The sequence below is a fragment of the Chaetodon auriga genome, chromosome 20 (genome assembly GCF_051107435.1).
Source record: "Chaetodon auriga isolate fChaAug3 chromosome 20, fChaAug3.hap1, whole genome shotgun sequence".
Classification (NCBI taxonomy): Eukaryota; Metazoa; Chordata; class Actinopteri; order Chaetodontiformes; family Chaetodontidae; genus Chaetodon; species Chaetodon auriga.
In genome coordinates this window covers 3,923,665-3,942,075 of record NC_135093.1, presented here as the reverse complement: position 1 = coordinate 3,942,075, position 18,411 = coordinate 3,923,665, and the positions used below count along the sequence as shown (strand labels likewise).

The window sequence follows — 18,411 nt, the reverse complement described above, 5'->3', positions numbered from 1 at the left end:
TTTGATGGCCAAAAGAGAGTCCAAAGGATCAGCTAAAGTTGGCTACCTCTGCCGGCCAATGGCAGTAATTACAACCGCATGAACCGTCTTGCTTTAACAGTGAATCTTATCTACAAGCTACATGTTTGTACCGTGGCTCACTGCGCTAACACATGTCACAGTGAAAATTACAGACAACCCGTTACACGCTCTTATAAATAAATACAAAAGACTCACTCCTTCGGTCGTCATCGGGGGTATAGCTCAGTGGTAGAGCATTTGACTGCAGATCAAGAGGTCCCCGGTTCAAATCCGGGTGCCCCCTCTTTTCTTTTCCCTTCATCATATATCTTATTGGGTTTAACCAAAAGGAAATACCAGTCCATAGCGCACGCTTACCAGTAAAATAAGGGTATTTACCAGTAAACCGCTATCTTAAAATCCCCACCTGCGCCATGTTGTATATAATCATATTGTTCTTTACATAAATAAGACCTCATAGGTATTGTTATCATCACTCACTTTTATTTTCTTTAAGTATTTCACTGTTTTACCATCCTTTAAAGTATTATGTGCATAATATTCACATTACTTGGACTAGTCCACCCTCCTCTTCAGAATGGTATGTTCCAAGTCTACTTCTTGGCTGCTCACAGTTATTTGGGAAATGTAGTTTAAAAGCTTTATGTTTCCCATTTAAGGTCCCAGTACAGGTGTTATTAAAGTTACCTACGCTTTAATGTCCGCCCACCGAATTGTAAGTCATATATCAACATAATTACATGTTTGTTCGTTATTTGCTAGGATAACTGAACTCCTTTTTTGTGTGTGCTGCTAGCATGTCATCCTAATTAGAACAAATTAGGCGCAACTGACAGCAGTGTTAGCATTTAAGCTATGCAGCGGCTGCGTTCGTCATCTTTCAGCCTTAATTTGTCATCGTTAGTCATTTGGAAAGTCTGTAATATAATTAGTTACAAGCAGTTACCATGCTGGTGTGTTAATTTAGCTGTACTGTAACCTTAGTTTTTGTTTCTACCAAACACTACGTACACACCTGTCTTGACTTGTTACACGATGCTAGCTTGCTAGCTTGTAGAGCTTCTGTGGTTGAAGCCTTGTTGGTAGCAGTGGGCTTTAGATTTGGGGTCGATCAGTAACCAGTAATCAATGGGTGGCTTCTTGACTTTCTTGTGGTCTTATGGCTCCATCGTGTGGCAGTGCTATGTATTGTTTGTCATCGATCCTCAGCTGGTGACTGAATCTGTTTGTGTCGTGTTTTTCTGGTGTATTATAAAATTGCTGTTTTTAGGTAGATATAAGAAAAACAAACAAGGGTATCACAAAGGATATTACAATGCATACCATTCAGGATTAGATTAATATGTTTAAATGCAATAATCATAAAATTAGATGCTTAAATTAGATGCAATAATGTTGCACTTTCCAACAAGTTTTAATGAATGAATGTATTTTGAACTCCTTCACCCAATTATTACAATTTAATATCAGCGCGTAAATAAAACAGTTTGTTAACTGCACTCACCTGATAGTGACTGGTATATTTCCATCTTACCAATTTTTCCTCAGTGATCAATATGCCTGGTCTAAGTATACAGTAGGTCCATACCATTTGCTTTCAACCCTTCACAAAGCATATGATTAATATCAACACTCACCACCAGCTTTTATTAGAAGACATTTAAACAGAAAAGTTCAAAGAGAACTCTTGTAACTTGACGTGTCTAAAGTTCATCCAAACAATATTTCTCCAGACGAGTTCAAGATGATCATTATAATCACTATCAGTTATATAGCTAAATATCTGTTATAGTGAAGTCCACAGAGATATAACACTTTACGAACCAATCATTGGTCGCGTGGAAAGGAAAATAACTCCATAAACTGAATGAAAACAAAAACACAGAGTTAAGTTGAGCTGTACATTGGTTTGCAGTATGAAGGCTAGTTCGATTCATTCCCTGACATCCCCTTGCATTGATGGGTTTCGTACAGTTACACGTTTGCATCTCATCATTTCTGTACAGTCGGCTTCCTCTCAGACCCTCCAACCCTTGGATAATATGGCAAATCCCCTGTGTGATGGCAAAGAGCGAAAGACACAGAGAAAGCTGGCAAGAGCTACAAGAGCAGTTACAGTAAACACTGTCCAGCCGCCAAGGTTGGAGTGAGGACGTCCTGCGTCGATGGTCGGCCCGATCGTCCATGTTCATCCTTGTAATACTTTCGCAGTCCTCAAGATGGTGTCCTTTCTTCTTCTGACTGAGCCCTGCAAGTCCAGGACCCTTAGCAGCACTGCTCAGCTTCAATGAAACCTTCCTTTTCATGACCCCCAAGCTCAACTTCAGCGTAACTAGAGTGACAGCCCTGGTTGCGGAACTTCATGGAGGGCCAGTAGTTATTGGTGCGTCGCTACGAACAACAGACAGTAGTTGCTAAAGACCAGGCAGCAGACAAACATGAGTGTGTGTGTGGGATATCTTTAAACAGCACATTAAACTGCTGACTATACAGAACGCATGAATTTGTTTTTCTCACCTGCATGAGGTAGAATGGTGGAGCCACCGTGGGGTGTGTGTTGATGTAGTACACAGCCAGTAAGGTCAGAGCTACGAGCAGAACTAGCGCAGCCACTACACCTGCTATGATGGCTGTGTTCTCTGTTATCCCCTTGTGGTTTGGAGGACCCGTCTGTAAATCTGAAAGGAAATTGTTAAATCAATGCTTTGTGTGGAAGTGGTTGTACCTTGGATGTCTAACTTAGTGGGTTACTGTTGGTACAAGAGTTGACGGCAGAAACTGACTACAAGAGGTCTGATTGTACTTGACAACTAATGTGAGTGAGTGTAAATATATATAGGATATTATATATACAGGTATTATAAGCTACAACACATTGCTAAATGCTTCTATACATGCCCAGGAAAACATTATCTTCACTCAGCTGAGCTTTATAAAAACAGCACTTTCCACACATCGTACTTCAAGCAAGAGAAAAACAGAACCAAAGACCAGGGAGGAACACAGAAAAGAAAATGATCTGTGTTGCATTACCTGCATGCCCAGTAAAACTCTGACAAACAGCACAACTGCAGCACAGTCAGTCAACCAGTGAACTGACAAACAGCCCTCAGCTAGCTTGTGAAAAACCATTTACACGGTTTCAAGGATAATTGCAGTTTATTACAACCTGGAATTTATTTTCATAGCTTCAGCAGAGGACAACTGCACAACTTCTGCAAGTACGATTGGTCAAACTAGAACCAGGAAGTCAGTCTGGATATTTAAAAGCAATAATTTGGATAATAATTATAAAAAAGTATCTTTGACGAACCTGAACGTTTGTTTAAAAGCTGTCTGATTGCTTGTGTTTCTTGCTACAGAGAAACGTACCTCTGGTGACAGGCTGGTCTTCGGGCACTGCTGAAGAAGGTGTCGGACCTGGGGAGGAGTTGTTGAAGGAGCTCATAGATGCCTCAGGTAGTACCGGGTTGTAGTCCTCGCATGTGCCTTTTGCCTGAGAGAACGTCCACAGGAATGACTCGAGAAAGAATGAAACAGCTGCTCATTTCACAGTCGTATGAATGGGAAATGTATCTCACCTCTTCAGGGCAGTTATAATCTAACCACTCCTGTCTATGCCGGTCGATACCGTCAGAGCACCTGAAACTCAGTGAGGACAAAATGAGGGGAACTAGACTCTCTACGGCTTCGTTACAAGATAAATCGCTCAGAATTTCATCCTACCGTTGAAGTGTGTTGCACCAGCCGCAGCCCGTCGTAAGGTTGGATGTTAGGCAGAGATCACAGGATGTGTGCTGAAGACAAGCTGGAGGAATCGGATACAGTGCTCTGAGGTTAAAGAGGTGAATAATGAGGCGAGGCTGTCACGCAAAGGTCAGATTGTAAGGATACTTACTGGGCAGAGGCATGAACTCAAAAGCAGATCCGCTCACGATCTTTGTGGTGTCAATCTCAACACGATGATACTCGTAGATCGTACGGCGCCTCGAGTCTTCAAGACAAATAGAAAATGTTTGTTTGTTTGGATGTTCCTGCTTTGTGTGTTTAAAACCAAGCATTGCTGCTAGACTGGGCTGTTACAGGTAAACCTTAAAGCCCTGGAAACTTAAAACTTTCTGTATAAGATTAAGTCTTGAGGTTCAGAAGAAATAAACATCATTATTAGAGGTTAATACTCAAAAACTCAGGCAATCAGTTTCATCAGGGCATCAAACTCACAGCTGTCATCAAATCTGACTCAAGTGTCGCTGATGAAGTCTGATTGGTGCTCAGAAATGCGAGACATTTCCAACCACTTGAAAAGAGAAATGTCACATGTAGACGTAACAAAAACTGTCTGGTAGAAAATTGTGGGAATACGTCTCCTCACATTTTAAAGTAAGTTGTGTAAAAAGAACTGACCTGAGGGCGGCGAGGCAGGGAGGAACGCCATGAACGCGTCAGACAGTCCCACTTTCACCGGATGCTCGGTGGAATTAATCTTGACCACTGGCACAGGAACCTGAAGAATGACAGCAGTGTTTGTCTGAACATGGCTGACACACAATCTTCGGATCGTTCCCTCCACAAATGCTAAATGCATTCATAACCTGTGTAACCAAAACTGTATAATGGCGAAGAAAACAGTTGAAATCCATAACTCACATCTCTGTAGTTGAAAGCAATGATCCCATTCCTGTGGAGGGCTGCCTGGAAAGTAAAAGATCCTTCAGCCTCTCGGTCCTTTAGCCGCACATTGTCCCACTGCACCACAAATAGATTACCTGAGCAGGGCAGGAAGCACAGGCTAAGAAAACCAGGAGCTCCCACACGTGACCGACTTCACCGAGGAGCTCCTGCTTACCGTTGTCCGAGTACCTCACTGTGGAGTTTTTGGAGAAGCTGGGGTCAAAGTTGGCCATGAGGGGAGCGACGTACTGTGTGGCAGTCAGCATTCGATGAGTGATCTCCCCCATGAAGATGAACCCTGGGGGGAGGTGGCAGCAGTTGAAAACCAATCATCACAGTGCATGTTCTTCCAAATTGGTGCTTAATATATATTAATATTTATAATATGATATAATATTATAACAGACTCCAGAGAGTAGCCTCAGTTTTATGATCTACAATATGTAACAAGTCTGTATTAAAGACAGAATGAGCAGGTTTGGTGGTTGCAGTTGCAGGAAGAGGAAAATAAGTACCTCTACATGTGACTGGAGGGTCTTATTTTGCTCGTTTGACAGCAGAGACAAGCATGTAACATGATGAACGACCACAATGCTCCATGTTTTTACAACATCACCACATGATGGAAGACTAACGTGGATAAAAGACCAATTATTAATCTAATTTAGTTTAAGTGAATATTAGTTTTCATTCCCATCCCCTGCACATTCACAAGCATAGGAGCGTTTTTGTAGAGCTGAGGCAGGAATGTTGAATATAACAAATAACTCTCCCATGACCATGTCTGTGGGTTAAAAATGTAGGACATGCACAGCAAGGCTTTAAGCAATTAAAACCATCAGAAAATGAAGGCATTTACAATTAACCAGATTTATTATAGCCTGGTATGCTTGGAATACTTCCCCAGGGTAGGACAGAGTCTCCTTCAGTACACTAGTAGACGCTCGATCCCCTGATTGGATGAGCAAAGCAGATGAGAGCCGCTAGGATATCGAGTAACGACGAGTGAAACTCACCGCCAGTCGCTACGATGATTTGTCTCAAGTAGTGTCCATAGAACGGGAAATCAAAAGAAAGCGCTACCCTCTGTGGAGAAGAACACATCTCAGACATGGCAGGGTGTTAAATCAGATGTGTGTGTGTGTGTGTGTGTGTGTGTGCGTGCGTGTGTGTGCGTGCGCGCTCATCTCACAGCTGCCTGTCGGTGTGTATTGGACAGAATCCCGTGGATCTGGACTTGGCTCTTGTGCAGGGTGTTCAGATCCACCCACAGCTCTTGAGTCCGCCTGTCTTTTGGACCAAAGCTCTGCCATCTGTAGTACCTCTGGGAGTCCTCCTGAGAGAAAGAGGGCGCTCATTGCAGGAGTGAAGTTTTCACAAAACATAATTCTTGGAGAGTTCAGAGCAGGTTTAACAGCCACGGATCGGATTTTGTCTCATATTTCATATCACATTTCTCTGTCATGTGAAAGTAAAATGAACATTTTTGCATTTTCAGCTGTTGGTTGAATAAAAGAAGTGATTTGAATTCATCTTTTTAGGCTGTGAGAAATTATTACAGGTATTTTCACAACTTTCTCCCATTTTTTTCAATGAAACAATCAATTAGTTAACCAATAAGATAATCTGCAGATGAATCAATAATGAAAATAATCATTAGTTGTTAATATTTCATCCAGATCTCATCATCTAATAGATAAAAAAACCTCTGCATATGTCTGTCTGTATCAAGCGTCATTCATAATCACATCCTCATCAGCCTGAAATGCGTTGATTTAACATTAATAATACCTCGACTCCAACATTTAATTTATTGTTTGCTTTGTTTGTTTGTTTGTTGTTCAGCCATTTTGCCATGTAGTTCCTGTGACGGTGAATCAGAGAGGATCACCAGGACACCAGGACAGTGGTTTACAAGCTGGGGGTCGCAGGAGGAGGAGTCGCAGGATGAACTGAAGAAGTCATGAGGTAAAGAAAGTATCTGCTACACAAAGTACTGCACTTTTTTCTGGACTTTTCCCGACGTTTTGCTTTTTTCATTCTTGAAATATTCCCACAGACTGAGAGGGGAAAATCACAGATCAGAGACATACAACCAGTCAGAAGTGGTTATGAGAGGAGATTGCTGTGTGTTAAAAAAGTTGGTTTGGGAACCACCGCGGCAGACATCTGGGATTTATCTCTATTTCTGTCCATACGCTTCCACTTGGGGGAGCTGTTTACACATCGCACATGGCGCTTTGACAAGCAGGGCCTGCATCTTGGTACACATCTCCCGTCTTGATGGCATTATTAATGTATGCCACAGTTCAAGGTGACAGAGAGCAATGGTTCTGGGGTTTAGCGCGGGCTCAGAAAGTAGAGCAGTTAAATGCAGCGCGCTCTCACTGCCTCTCCGCCTGCTCCATATACAGCAAGTGACCCACTTCTTTCTCCCATCTCCACTGCCTGACACCAGCCTGTGTCTTCTAGAGGTGTGTGTGAGATTTCTAGGTGAGGAGAAGGAAGGGGACAATTATATGTTTCCCTCACAGCTGACTGATTTATTGAAAAGATTCCCATTGGACAAGAGGTGGAGGGCCCCCCCCCCCCCCCCAAAAAAAAAGGCAACAGCAGCAGTACAACAGGGCTTCTTGTGATCTTGTCCAAGTGAGTCATCCACGAGCACGCACACGTGCACGCTCGTACGCGCGCGCCGCCACGCTTAAACAAACACTGTAAGTTGGCAGGACGAGTCTGTCGTCTGTTTTCAATTTGAATTGTAGAGAGAGGGAAAAAAATGTACAACACAGTTTATTTGGGTTGAATTTTACTGAGGCTGATTCAAGTGAAAGAGGAGCCTGGGACATAAGACAGGAATAAAACCGCCTCATACACACTCAAACAGACACACACGCGTAGATGTAAGGGATGCAATGAATGGAAAATAGCACAGGACAAGTCCACCTGAACTCCAATAACTGCACTCAGAGCTTCTCTAGCTTGGCCTCGATTGACCTTTCAGCACAGTATCATTGCAGTAACGCAGGTTAAAGCGTCCGCAGCTGAGGTGAATAAGCCCCTGCTTTTATATACCTGTTAATAATAACCCATTAGCTTCAGTTCATTCATTCAGCCTGACCTTTGTGTTTGCCGATATCCTGTTGGAAGGGTGTTGTTTTTCCCAAAATAATCAGGAACAAGTGACGTATCCGTCATGCCGACAACATTCTCAGTCAAAACAAAGGCTCCAGCAGCAGTTGCTAGGAGCAGTACACAAAATATTTTTCACAAAGATCTAAGACTCATGTCAGCTCTCATGTCCGTAAGTAAAGTTACAACAAGCATTTTTTCTCTTGCGAATTTCCATTGATGCATTTAGGTCGCTAGCTGGCTTCGCAGGACGATGACCTCCCCAAGAGTTCAGGCTAGCCCTGTTTGGGGATGTCTCATCCGCTGAGTGCAAGACAGTCCTGAATGGTTCCATAATAAAAGCTCAGGGACGTGGCTAAACGCTGCTCTTTAACAGAGCTGGGGCGGTTAACCAGGCGTACGTTTGCCAAACCAATGCTAATGTTAACATCCCTTTAGAAGAGTTGAGGAACTCCAGCCAGACTTGTCACCCAAGCATTATGTTCGCCAAACAAACCCTCAAGGCCTTGTCTCTGAAAATACAAGCAATAAAGCAAAAATCTAACCGCTGTGTTGATGTCCAAGACCTATTTTTCACTAGTAATCATCAGAAAACTGAAGTACTCGAGCTGACTGGCTAGCGTGATGTTATTTCCATGCCTTGAAAGGTGGCACTTAGTGAAGGATCAGTTGTTTGAGTCTCACCACTATGCGGGTCATGTTGTCAGGCAGGGTACTGATATCAAGACCTCCTCCTCCTTCAGCCTGCACGTTACGGGCTTCTCTGTGTCTGTGTGGGCTCTGCTGGTCCCTCCTGGTTCTGTGGAAACCGGACGGATCCCCATCCGTCCGCAGAGGAGTGCCGCTCGGCGCATCTAGAACAAGACAGGCATTATGGTGACTGAGCAGAGTCAACACACACCTGCACGTAGAGACATCCTGGAGGACTGAATGCGTGAACAAACAGATTTCTGTTGGACTCTGCAGGGTCAAGATGTTTTTTCTTGCTGTAGAAATTCTTCACTTGTTGTTGAGCATCAAATGGACACACACCGTCAGTTCCTCAGCGAATAAAGCACCAAATTCTAGAGTCCAGACTTTTGAGCTCTCCTCTCAATTTCAAAATGCAAAAAGGCTCTGACATGATCTAATAAATTACATCTGCTCTTTATTGGTTGCCATAATGTGGATCATTAACAGGCAGACCTGTCAACAGAATATGAAGTTCATGGTTAGACGATTCCAAAGAGAGAAAAATCCTCACAAAACTGAGGAAAAAAAAGACTAATGAGTGTATTTTCTTTACATCTGCCATGCAGAAATAGTGCTCTTTTTAATTTCAAACTCATAATGTTGCATGTGTGTTTTGGCTGGACCGTAACTGGTTATTAACAAGCTGTGAAGCATAAACTGGCTGCTTTTTTATCGCGGTTTTCTCATCTACTGACCAGTCGAAGCACTTAAAACACATGCTGCTTTCACGCACACACAGCAATTCAACATCTCGCCCGAAAACCTGCGACAGGAGCCGGGGACTGAACCCCCAACCCTCTGATTAGTGGACATCCTGCTGTACCTCCTGAGCCACAGCACAACCCTCAGCTTGGCCAAGTACTTCCTGCACATGTATGTGTGTGTGCGTGTGGGACATAAATGTGTTTACACAGTCACACTGTGGGGACTTGCCTTCCTTATGGGGACAAAATGCAGGTCCCCATAATGTAAATCACTAAATCTTAGGGTGAAGACTTGGGTTAAGGTTTGGGTTAAGCAAGCAGTGGTTATGGTTAGACTCCAGGAAATGAATGTAAGTCTATGTAATGTCCTCTAAAGTGATGGAAACACGACTGTGTGTGTGCGTGCAAGCACTTTCACATCTCTGCTGACGGCCTACATTTGCGTGGGTCACCTGCTGAACAGATCAGGGATGGATGTTTATATTTTTCACATTAACTTTTCTGGAGGAATGTATTCCTTTTCTTCTTGGACGGTAAACCGATCCATGACTCACTGCCCCGGCAGAGTCGTGAGATCAGCACAACTCGCTGGTCGAGTGAAGCTTTCTGCCGTTCGGTTGCTGAAGAACAAGTTGAGGGATTAAATCCAGTTTGCTGTCGAGATTTTATGTGAGCTGTTAATTCACTAAACTGAGCGGCTAAATAACAGCATGTTCTGATCATCTCGACGGAGGAATGAGAAGAGCCAGCCTGAGGTTCAGACCCCCCTCTCAGCCTCTTTCTTTTTAAATTGTGTTTACAACATATGATCACAAGTATGTGGACTCCCTGGATCCGCTCCACATACTTTCTTGTAGTTTTTGTCTGGAGCTGTTTTTCTTGGTTTGGCTTGCTCTGTTTGTTCCAATTAAAATCTTAATGCTGCAGCATTCAGTGTTAAATTAGACAATAGTTTGCTTCCAGCTTTGTGGCAACATTTTCCTCTTTGAACATGACAGTGCCCCCCTGCCCAAAGCCAGGTCACATTAACTTTTGGTCCATAAGGAAGCGGTTTTCCCAGTCTGCTGTGGAAGAGCTTGACTGGCCTGCACGGAGCCCTGACCTGAACCCCGTCCAGCACCTTTGGGATGATCGCAGACTGCGAGCCAGGCCTTATCACCCAGCATCAGTGTTGGATCTCAGTAATGCTCTTGTGGCTGAATGGGAACAAATCCCTGCAACCAGGTTCCAAAATCTTGTTGGAGACTGAGAACAGAAGAGCGGAGGCTGTAGCAGCTGCAGATTAATGCCCATAGTTTTGGTATGAGATGTTAAACAAACACATAAGGTTGTGTGCACGCTTTTGACCTACGTGGTCGGTGCTGAAACATAAATAGGTGAGATGGCATCTAAATTTTGCCACAGCTTCTTGGATATTTGTAAAAGGACTTGTTGTGGTGGTTATGTTAGGGACCGTTTCTGGGCCGGGTGCAGTGACTTCCTGCCTTTTAGGCTGTAAGATACTGAAAGATTTTACCATCAGAATCAAAGTTATTTTTAGGCTCACCGAAAGCTATGGGCTACCTCGTTGCATAAGGATTGAAAATTGCAAATGTCTGTTGTCAGAGAAGTTAAACACAACGACAAAGAAGACAATGAAAAACAGCCCTGAGAAACAAAATGGGACAAGGGACAGAAACATAGAGAGGTTATCACACACACAGGGGAGACGCCTCTAATGAGGAATCCAGTTTGATTATGGTGCAGTGGAAGCTATTTCCACAGCTTCGGAACAAGAGGCTCCTAATTGGGTCAGATTGGCAGCGCTCGTCATCGTCACAAAACAGCTGAGGAGGCGTCAAACAGCAGGGGGAAGAGCAGAGGAAGAGAATTGAGGAGGAGGAAGAGGCAGATCAGGGACTATGCATTACAGATTCTGTAAAGTCCTGTCCGAGTGCAGACATCCTGTATATGATCGTGCAGATTTTGTGTTACAAACTTGTGTTGAGCTCGTCCTCTTTCCTGGAAGGTTTCTAACCCTGGCTGCATGTGGACCTTGATGAGCTTCCAGCCAAAAACGGACTAAAAAGAGATCCAGAGTGGGTTGGGCTTTGCATTAAAACTTGAGTCCTGACCTCAGTAGCATCAGGTCTGGCGGACAGATGTGTATGTGAAACCTGCGCTGGGAATGTGCAACCTGGAGCAGAAAAAATGGCGGATGTGACAGATTTACTGGTGAATACCAGATGGTTGAACTGTAAATGTACACTATGATGCCCTTCTATTAGAACTAAATCCAATGCATGCAAATTGTCCTGACAGTCCTCTAAATTTGTCCCGTTATCTGCCAATTTACATCCGCAGAATGCCACATTTCCTGCTGTTTAATCCAACATATCTCGCAGTGCCAGGAGCGCCGACTCCTGTGGGCTTATTTTAAACGATTAACAAATATAAAGCAGCTGTTTTGAGACGACGGCACCTGCGTGGCAGCAGCGTCCGCCGTATCTGTGTCTTCAGATGGGTCTGCATTGCAGCAAGCACCTCTAGTGGGTGCTGGGAGCACACTGAATTAGGACACATATACAATGGGCTGTGGAAACACACAGTGTGTTCAGTCATCCCGTTACACTCTCCCACGTGCCTCTTTCACATTCCCCTGATCTCTCGCTCTGTGTCTTTTTCCAGAAACGTACAGTACCTCTGTGACGTTCTTCCATTCTTTGCTTTTTATATCTTTAGCTGAACTCGCACAGTCTGTTGTCAGCATTTCCTTAATCATTTGCCGTCGATGACAGACATTATAGGTCACATTTTTACTGTTTGACAGCAGCTTTTGAAGGCGAGACAGCAACCGAGGACTAGGCCGAACCAAGTTCCTCATCTGAGACAAAGGCTAAATGTTCTTTCAGTCTGTTCAACTGGAGGAAGTCCAGGGATGAAAAATAAATTTCCTCTGCAAATAACCTCTCTCTGGGTAAATGCACAACACTTTGAAGTCCAAGTCGAAACGAGGATACAACGAGGGCACAAAAGGAAAGAGAATTATCTGCAGGCCCACCAAAAGAGAACAAAAGGCCAACATCTTTGCTCCAGAGACTGATACACAGAAGAGAGCGAGCCATTATGTGCCGTCCAAACACAGCAGATGATTTAATCTCACGGTACGGAGTCTTGACCCTGTAGCAGTCAGGTTGCGAGTGCTGTTAGTGTGGCGTTAGTGTCAGGACGGGGATTAAAGCACCTGCAGTCTTCTGGCAAAAGAACCATCAGCGGAAGAGCGATCACCATGTGGGGTCACTGCTATGTATGTCAGCGTGTGTCATCGCAGTTGAGCACCGCCGTTTCATTGCGGTTGGATTTTAAAAGGGCGATCTGTGTTCAAACCAGCCTGGAGCTTATGGCGTGGGAGGAAGCCTTTTGGCACCTTGCACTCAGGAACAGCAGTAACCATAACACACAATCACAAACACTGGCAGCTGGACTGATAAGGACACGAAAAGGAAAGAGAAAATGCTGCTTTTCGATAAATACGGGCCGATGGATCAGAGTAGAAAACCTTTGATTCACTGTCATCAAGTTGGGTTTTGTCACAATTTGGAACTTGTTTTCCATTTTTAGTGTAGCTGACGTGCAGTTCCAGTGTGCAGATGGTGTTGGCCAGTTGTAATTCACCGTCTGCTTTTTCAGTGCTGCGGTATTTATAGTTTTCACAATAGGAGATTATGTTACAGTAAGAAACGTACAGTAGTAGTGGCAGTAATCTGAATCCCTTCAGAATAAAACACATTTAACTGCGGTTCAGATTTAGGTTTTGATGTGACGTTCATGATACTGTACTGCAGGAAGTAAGGCTGCAGACTGACTTCAATCCTCTTTGGCTAAAATAATAACACTGAAGATTTTGTCTCGGTGCCAACCTAGAAAAACTTCATGAGAATATATTGGTGTTATGGCGTTTTTAGCTCATTCAGGTCATTTGTCTGGAGGCCCACCTAGACTATTGATCAGTGCTGCCTGTCAGATTTAGATCAGCATTGTCCATAACTACCATCCAGTTTGAAACCTGTTCATGGCTGTATCAGAGAATCAGTGTGAATCCAGGCTTCTTCATGCTGTTCCTTAACGTAGCTCCTCCTCCTTTTCACGCCATAATTTGGACTTCAGCACCTTCTTTTAAAACCAGTGTAGACAGCAGGTGTTGTCCGGTGACTCGTGCACTTTGACAGGAATCTATGTAAGATGTAGACCCATATGGCCATTAGCACTGGCAGAATCAGCCATGCTGAGTAAGCTTCATGTCGTTAGTAGAGATCTGAACAGCAGAGGTCATGCAGCTGGAGTAGTGGGATGTTTTAGGTGGGGGGACCTGTACTGTACGCTCCTCCTTCGATCCCCTGACTTTCATTTAGGTCAACATTTCACTTTGTACCAGCACTTTGGTTCATGACCAAATACCTCCTTGATGACGACATTCCCATCAGGCTCAGCTGTACTTTGTGTTTTGTGTGAACTGGTAAATGTTAGCATGCCGGCATGGTGAAAATGATACCTGCTAATCATCAGCATGTTAGCATTGCCATTGCGACTCGTGTTGCTTTTATAAGCTGCCGACCCAGCCTGTGTTTGCACATGAATGACACATTACATTCAGCTTTTCAGACGGATTTCAACTCACGATTTGATATCCTACATGCAGCTAACAGGTGTAAAGGCCTTTTCACGCCAGTATTTATAACAACCAAATTTCAGAAGTAAACCTGCATGAAACTTTTGTTCTGACACTGGAATTTGTGTCGTTGCTCTGTTGCAGACAGACCTTTGATAGAATGGGAACAGCCATGCATATCATTTTGTGAAGCTGCTTGAGTATTAGCTGATGCACAAAAGACATGCGGCACGGTCTGCAGCCTCCAGCACCACCGACTTCACCGAGAGCTGCTCTGGTGCACGCTGCACAGCTCGAACTGGGTTTTTAGCGGATTTTAGCGGTGAAGATGAGCGCGGACATTTTTCCGGATTTTAAATTGTCTTATGTCTGAGGGATGTGTCTCTCTGGTCTGTCGGGTTGTCCTCTGCAGCGCTGGGCCCCTGATCAGAGGAACTGGGACCACAGGAGAGGCCAGAGAAACTGGAGCACCGCTGATTGTCGGAGGAGGAGCGGCAGCGGATGAACGGGGGCTGGCTAAAAATAATGTATCTCCAAGGAGAACCAAAATACATACATGCGCATACACACATACAGACACACACACAGGAAGGTAGAGGAGTATACATTATAAATACACTACAAAGCACGCAGTATTCTGGGTGATTAGACAGTTTGAGCTGAGATAAAGCGACACAGAAAAGTGTTCTCGGCTCAGCTGCAGCTCTCATTGACTTTTTCTACTTTTCTAAAACGCCTGCTGGAGGGGAAACACCAGTCGTAATTGAAATCACTGGTCAACCTCAAACATTTATCCGCTAAAATGCAGGATTTACGACGGCATGATTCGTACGTTTCGAGCAAATGAACACCAGACACTTGGTTTTTCAAACGGGAAATACGGACGTTTTGGAACGGCATCCTAAGAAAATCCATTTCATGTGCTTCCTGTGACTGGCAGAGAGAAACGTCAAGGGACCTGTTAGCTTCGCGCACCCACACACACACACACACACACACACACACACACATACACGCAAATCCACCCCAGAAGAAGTGCAAAAAACTGTTCTCTTCTTGCCAGAGTTGGCAAGAATTCGGGTCAGATAATATTTATGGTAACCTGAAGTCCCATATTTTTTGAAGCTGTCTTGCAGCTCTTGCCAGTTTGCTCTGCAGAAAAGCATCAGAATGGTGTTAATATCAGAGCACATGTGCATACCTGTGTGTATGTGCGGGTGGCATTGAAGAACGGGGGCTTACCTTCGTGCTCTTGAGCCCAGACTCTCCCCAGCTCAGCCTGGGAGAGACAGATGAGGAGAACAGCACAAAGCCTCATGTCCAGCTGACTCTTCTCCCTCCTTCCCCAACTCTTTATCACTCCTCTCTTCTTCCTCTTCTTCTTCTTCTTCTTCTTCTTCTTCTTTTTCCCCCGTTTCCACTCTCACTTCGCTGGAAGAACGGGGCGCCTCTCGCCTCTACTCCCCCGCCTGTCGTTGCTCTCTCTTCGCCTCTGCTCTCCCACACGACAGCTTTTTCCTCACCTCAGCCAAGGTTTGCTGCTGTTCTCCCTCCTCTGTCTGTCTCCGCTCTGCTTTACGTCCTCGCTCGGCCCTCAGAGTAACTTCAGGGATGACGGATCCATGGCAGGGAAAGATTGACAAACAGCTGAAGTGTTTCAGAGTGAGGTGCTTTCTCTTTGCTCGACCTTGACTCCAGTCTCATTATTTTCTACTCCTGTTCACTCCCTCCTCTCTCTGTCTCTCTCTCTGTCTCTAACAGAGCTCTGGCTTTTTGTAAGACTTCCACAAAGAGGAAATATTTATGTATTTCTACATTTTTCTTTCCTTCCAAACCAAAAAAGGGGGCTGGAGTTGGGAGGAGCATGTCTCCCCCATGTGGAAGCACGTAGAACCAAAACAAACCTGATGTTGTGAAGTTCTTCGGTTTGAGGACATATTACATGGATTAGTACAATTTGTTTGCAAGTTTTTTCTTCTTTTTTTTGTAACGGCTGAACAGGTTTACTGAGAGCAGGTTTCTCTGATCTCCACAGCTGTTAAAATGATGCATGTACGGACTGTTTTAGTTGCTGTTGGTGGTGCTGTTGGCTGGTCATGGTCTGTTCTTTAGAGCTCAGGATACAGTAGAGTGTGGAGAAAAAGATTCATTTCTTTCTGTTCGTATAAATTAAATTAATTAAACATTAGAAGACCTCTGAGTGTCTTGAGATATGTTTGATGAAGGCTGGTTCTGACTGGATTTTGTTGTTTGAGAAGACATAGAGCAGAGCAGAATAAAGCAATGTCACTTTATTGTATTGTTCATTCAAGACGTGCAACAAGATCCGAAGCTTTACCTACTTGGAGAAACATTTGTTGGTCTGATCGGAGTCTTAGCAGACTGTCCAGTCATAAATTAGACGACCTCAGGGTGTCTCAGTTTCTTGAGTTACAGTTCTGGCTGAATTTTGTTGTTGAAGGAAACAGGATGGCTAAGGAGGGCCATACACGCCCCTCTTTATGACCTTGTCCTCATGGCATGCTGAAGACAGGGGTTATCAAGCAGACCCTTTGCAGCCTTGGATGTGGACTGGTTTCCTGTCACCTGTGAGATGAGTGCATTCATTTAATTTCAATGGAGACTGAGCAGAGAGTGTTTCTTTATTCGTCAGTGCATTGATTTCACACCTAGCTTTTACTTTTTCTAAAATACTTCTGTATTGCCAACAAAATACTATTAAAAGACCAGAACCCACAGTTTGTTTCTCACTCTCTCAACAGAGTCCAGCTTTTCCAGGACCTTTCTGTGGCACTCAGCCCTGAGACCATTTGTTCCTACTCATGACATAAATCTTCGTCTTTTCACAAAAGGCTCAACAATTTCCGAAAACAGCTGGTCGATGTAGTTTTTATGAAAGATGACTGAAACAGGAGCAGTGCTGTGTGATACTTCTTTTATTTACGCTGATTGACCTCCTGTTTGTAGGATCAGGTCACCTTTGCTTTTGGTCTTTGCATGGGATTTTAAAATTTGTGGCTTGCTGCTGCTTTGTAATTGATTATTATTCTCTGCATACACAGAAGATATTATGGCGCACACGTAAGAGGAAATGATGTGCAAACAGCGCAGGTGTTCCTTCATTGGCTTCTTTCTTCCTCATGAGGTGCTCCACCTTCTATTGCTATGCCATAAATTCAGGTTCACGTCAATGGGAATTAATTAATTTGTCTTTGTGTTAAGCCTCATGACAAAAACTCATTCATCAGCAGCGCTTATTCATGGAGAGTCAGTTGGAAAAGGCTCGCAACTCAATGTCTGAGTTTAAACTTTGATCGTTGGCCGCCTAAGATAAAACATGTGTGGATGTGTGATTCTGTATTGCCAATCTGAATGAAGAAAACTGCATTTTAACAAGCGAGATTAAAGCAGATTTTGCCACCATAAAATCATCTTAATCCAATAAATAAATTCTACAGATCTACAAAATCATTTCAGCTCCTTAGACTTGGGTAAAGGTCAGATGAATTTAGCTTGATGGTGAAAAAACAGGTTGCAGACTTGAAAATCCGATAAATGAGTGCATTTGTTGATCAAATGGAACAAACAGTTTGATGGAGATGATCTGCTGGTTCTGATCGGACATAATCCAACGCACACCAGCCGAAATAGGCTCTGTCCTGTGATTCCTCATAAACTTACATAATGTTTGTTTTCCGGCACAAACACAATGACTTCAGTGTGGGGAGCGAAACAGTTTTTATGAGTCCGGTAAAATTGTTCCAAATGACTAGACTTTTTCCGCCCCCCGCTTTCCAGACTGTTTAGTTTGCCGATTGATGTGAGAAGTTCATTAAAAGTACATACACTCATTTTCTTGCAACACCCAACAGCTTTGCCAAATCTCAGAATTTCTCCTGAGTCAGCACTGAAGTTTTGAAACTGTGTAAAAAATCCAGATGTTTGGGGATTTTTGGGGAGGAACTGTCACAAAATCAGGGCGTACATCTAACTTTAATACAATAAGAAGCTTTAATGGCTTTAATTTAAACCGGATTTTGCTGTCTGTACACTTGGATGCACTTGGAGTTAAGATGACAAAACAAGCTCTTATTAGTTTGTGTCAGCATCTGTATGAGTAATAGAGTCCGACGATTCAGTTCACCTGGGCCAGTTTCAAGGCTCGCTTATTGCCTGTCCCACATTGACTTTGACAGCGGATTCAACTCTGTAAACTCATTCATAAACTGTGGATGTCCACGTGACGTCTGAGCAAACACTCCTGGATGTGGGCAGAAACCAAAACTTACATGGTGAAGACCCTGATACAAATACCCAGAATGGAGTAACGTCAGCCGTATTTTTGAACGACAAATTAAGGGAAAAACAGACCCTGATGCTGCTGTACAGGTCACAGGGGGTCACTGGATGGTTTTAAAATGATGTTAATCATCATGCCGTGGCCTTCGGTAACCAGATCTGACTACAGTTGAACACCTATTTGGAGCCCCTCTCCACCATCTT

The 18,411-nt window shown here is 43.8% G+C and overlaps 1 protein-coding gene and 1 non-coding gene across 3 annotated transcripts; one reads left to right on the top strand and one right to left on the bottom strand.

Annotated features, from left to right (window-relative positions):
* The first annotated feature begins 232 nt into the window (after window positions 1-232).
* trnac-gca (transfer RNA cysteine (anticodon GCA)) lies at window positions 233-304 on the top strand. Its single transcript has one exon. It is a non-coding gene; the product is annotated as a tRNA-Cys (tRNA).
* Window positions 305-592: 288 nt separating this feature from the next.
* Window positions 593-15,714, bottom strand: LOC143338896 (plexin domain-containing protein 1-like). 2 transcript variants are annotated; one of them, XM_076759761.1, is made up of 13 exons: window positions 15,151-15,714; window positions 8,509-8,678; window positions 5,885-6,028; window positions 5,709-5,778; window positions 4,868-4,990; window positions 4,669-4,787; window positions 4,426-4,525; window positions 3,920-4,015; window positions 3,748-3,829; window positions 3,603-3,663; window positions 3,394-3,517; window positions 2,539-2,699; window positions 593-2,435 (listed from the first exon to the last, which is right to left on the bottom strand). In XM_076759761.1, the coding sequence occupies exons 1-13, from the start codon at window positions 15,224-15,226 to the stop codon at window positions 2,382-2,384; spliced, it is 1,380 nt and encodes a 459-aa protein (XP_076615876.1). In that variant the 5' UTR covers window positions 15,227-15,714; the 3' UTR covers window positions 593-2,381. The 2 variants fall into 2 exon arrangements, with proteins under 2 accessions (XP_076615876.1, XP_076615875.1); XM_076759760.1 differs by having other exon boundaries at window positions 593-2,412.
* Window positions 15,715-18,411: the final 2,697 nt, after the last annotated feature.

Excerpts from the sequence above, each read along its gene's own strand:
- LOC143338896 (XM_076759760.1), bottom strand. The coding sequence starts at position 15,226 with ATGAGGCTTTGTGCTGTTCTCCTCATCTGTCTCTCCCAGGCTGAGCTG. Across the intron at positions 8,679-15,150 it reads CTGGGCTCAAGAGCACGAAG|ATGCGCCGAGCGGCACTCCT; the intron begins GTAAGCCCCCGT and ends GTCTTGTTCTAG. Across the intron at positions 4,016-4,425 it reads CCCTGCCTCGCCGCCCTCAG|ACTCGAGGCGCCGTACGATC; the intron begins GTCAGTTCTTTT and ends TTTGTCTTGAAG.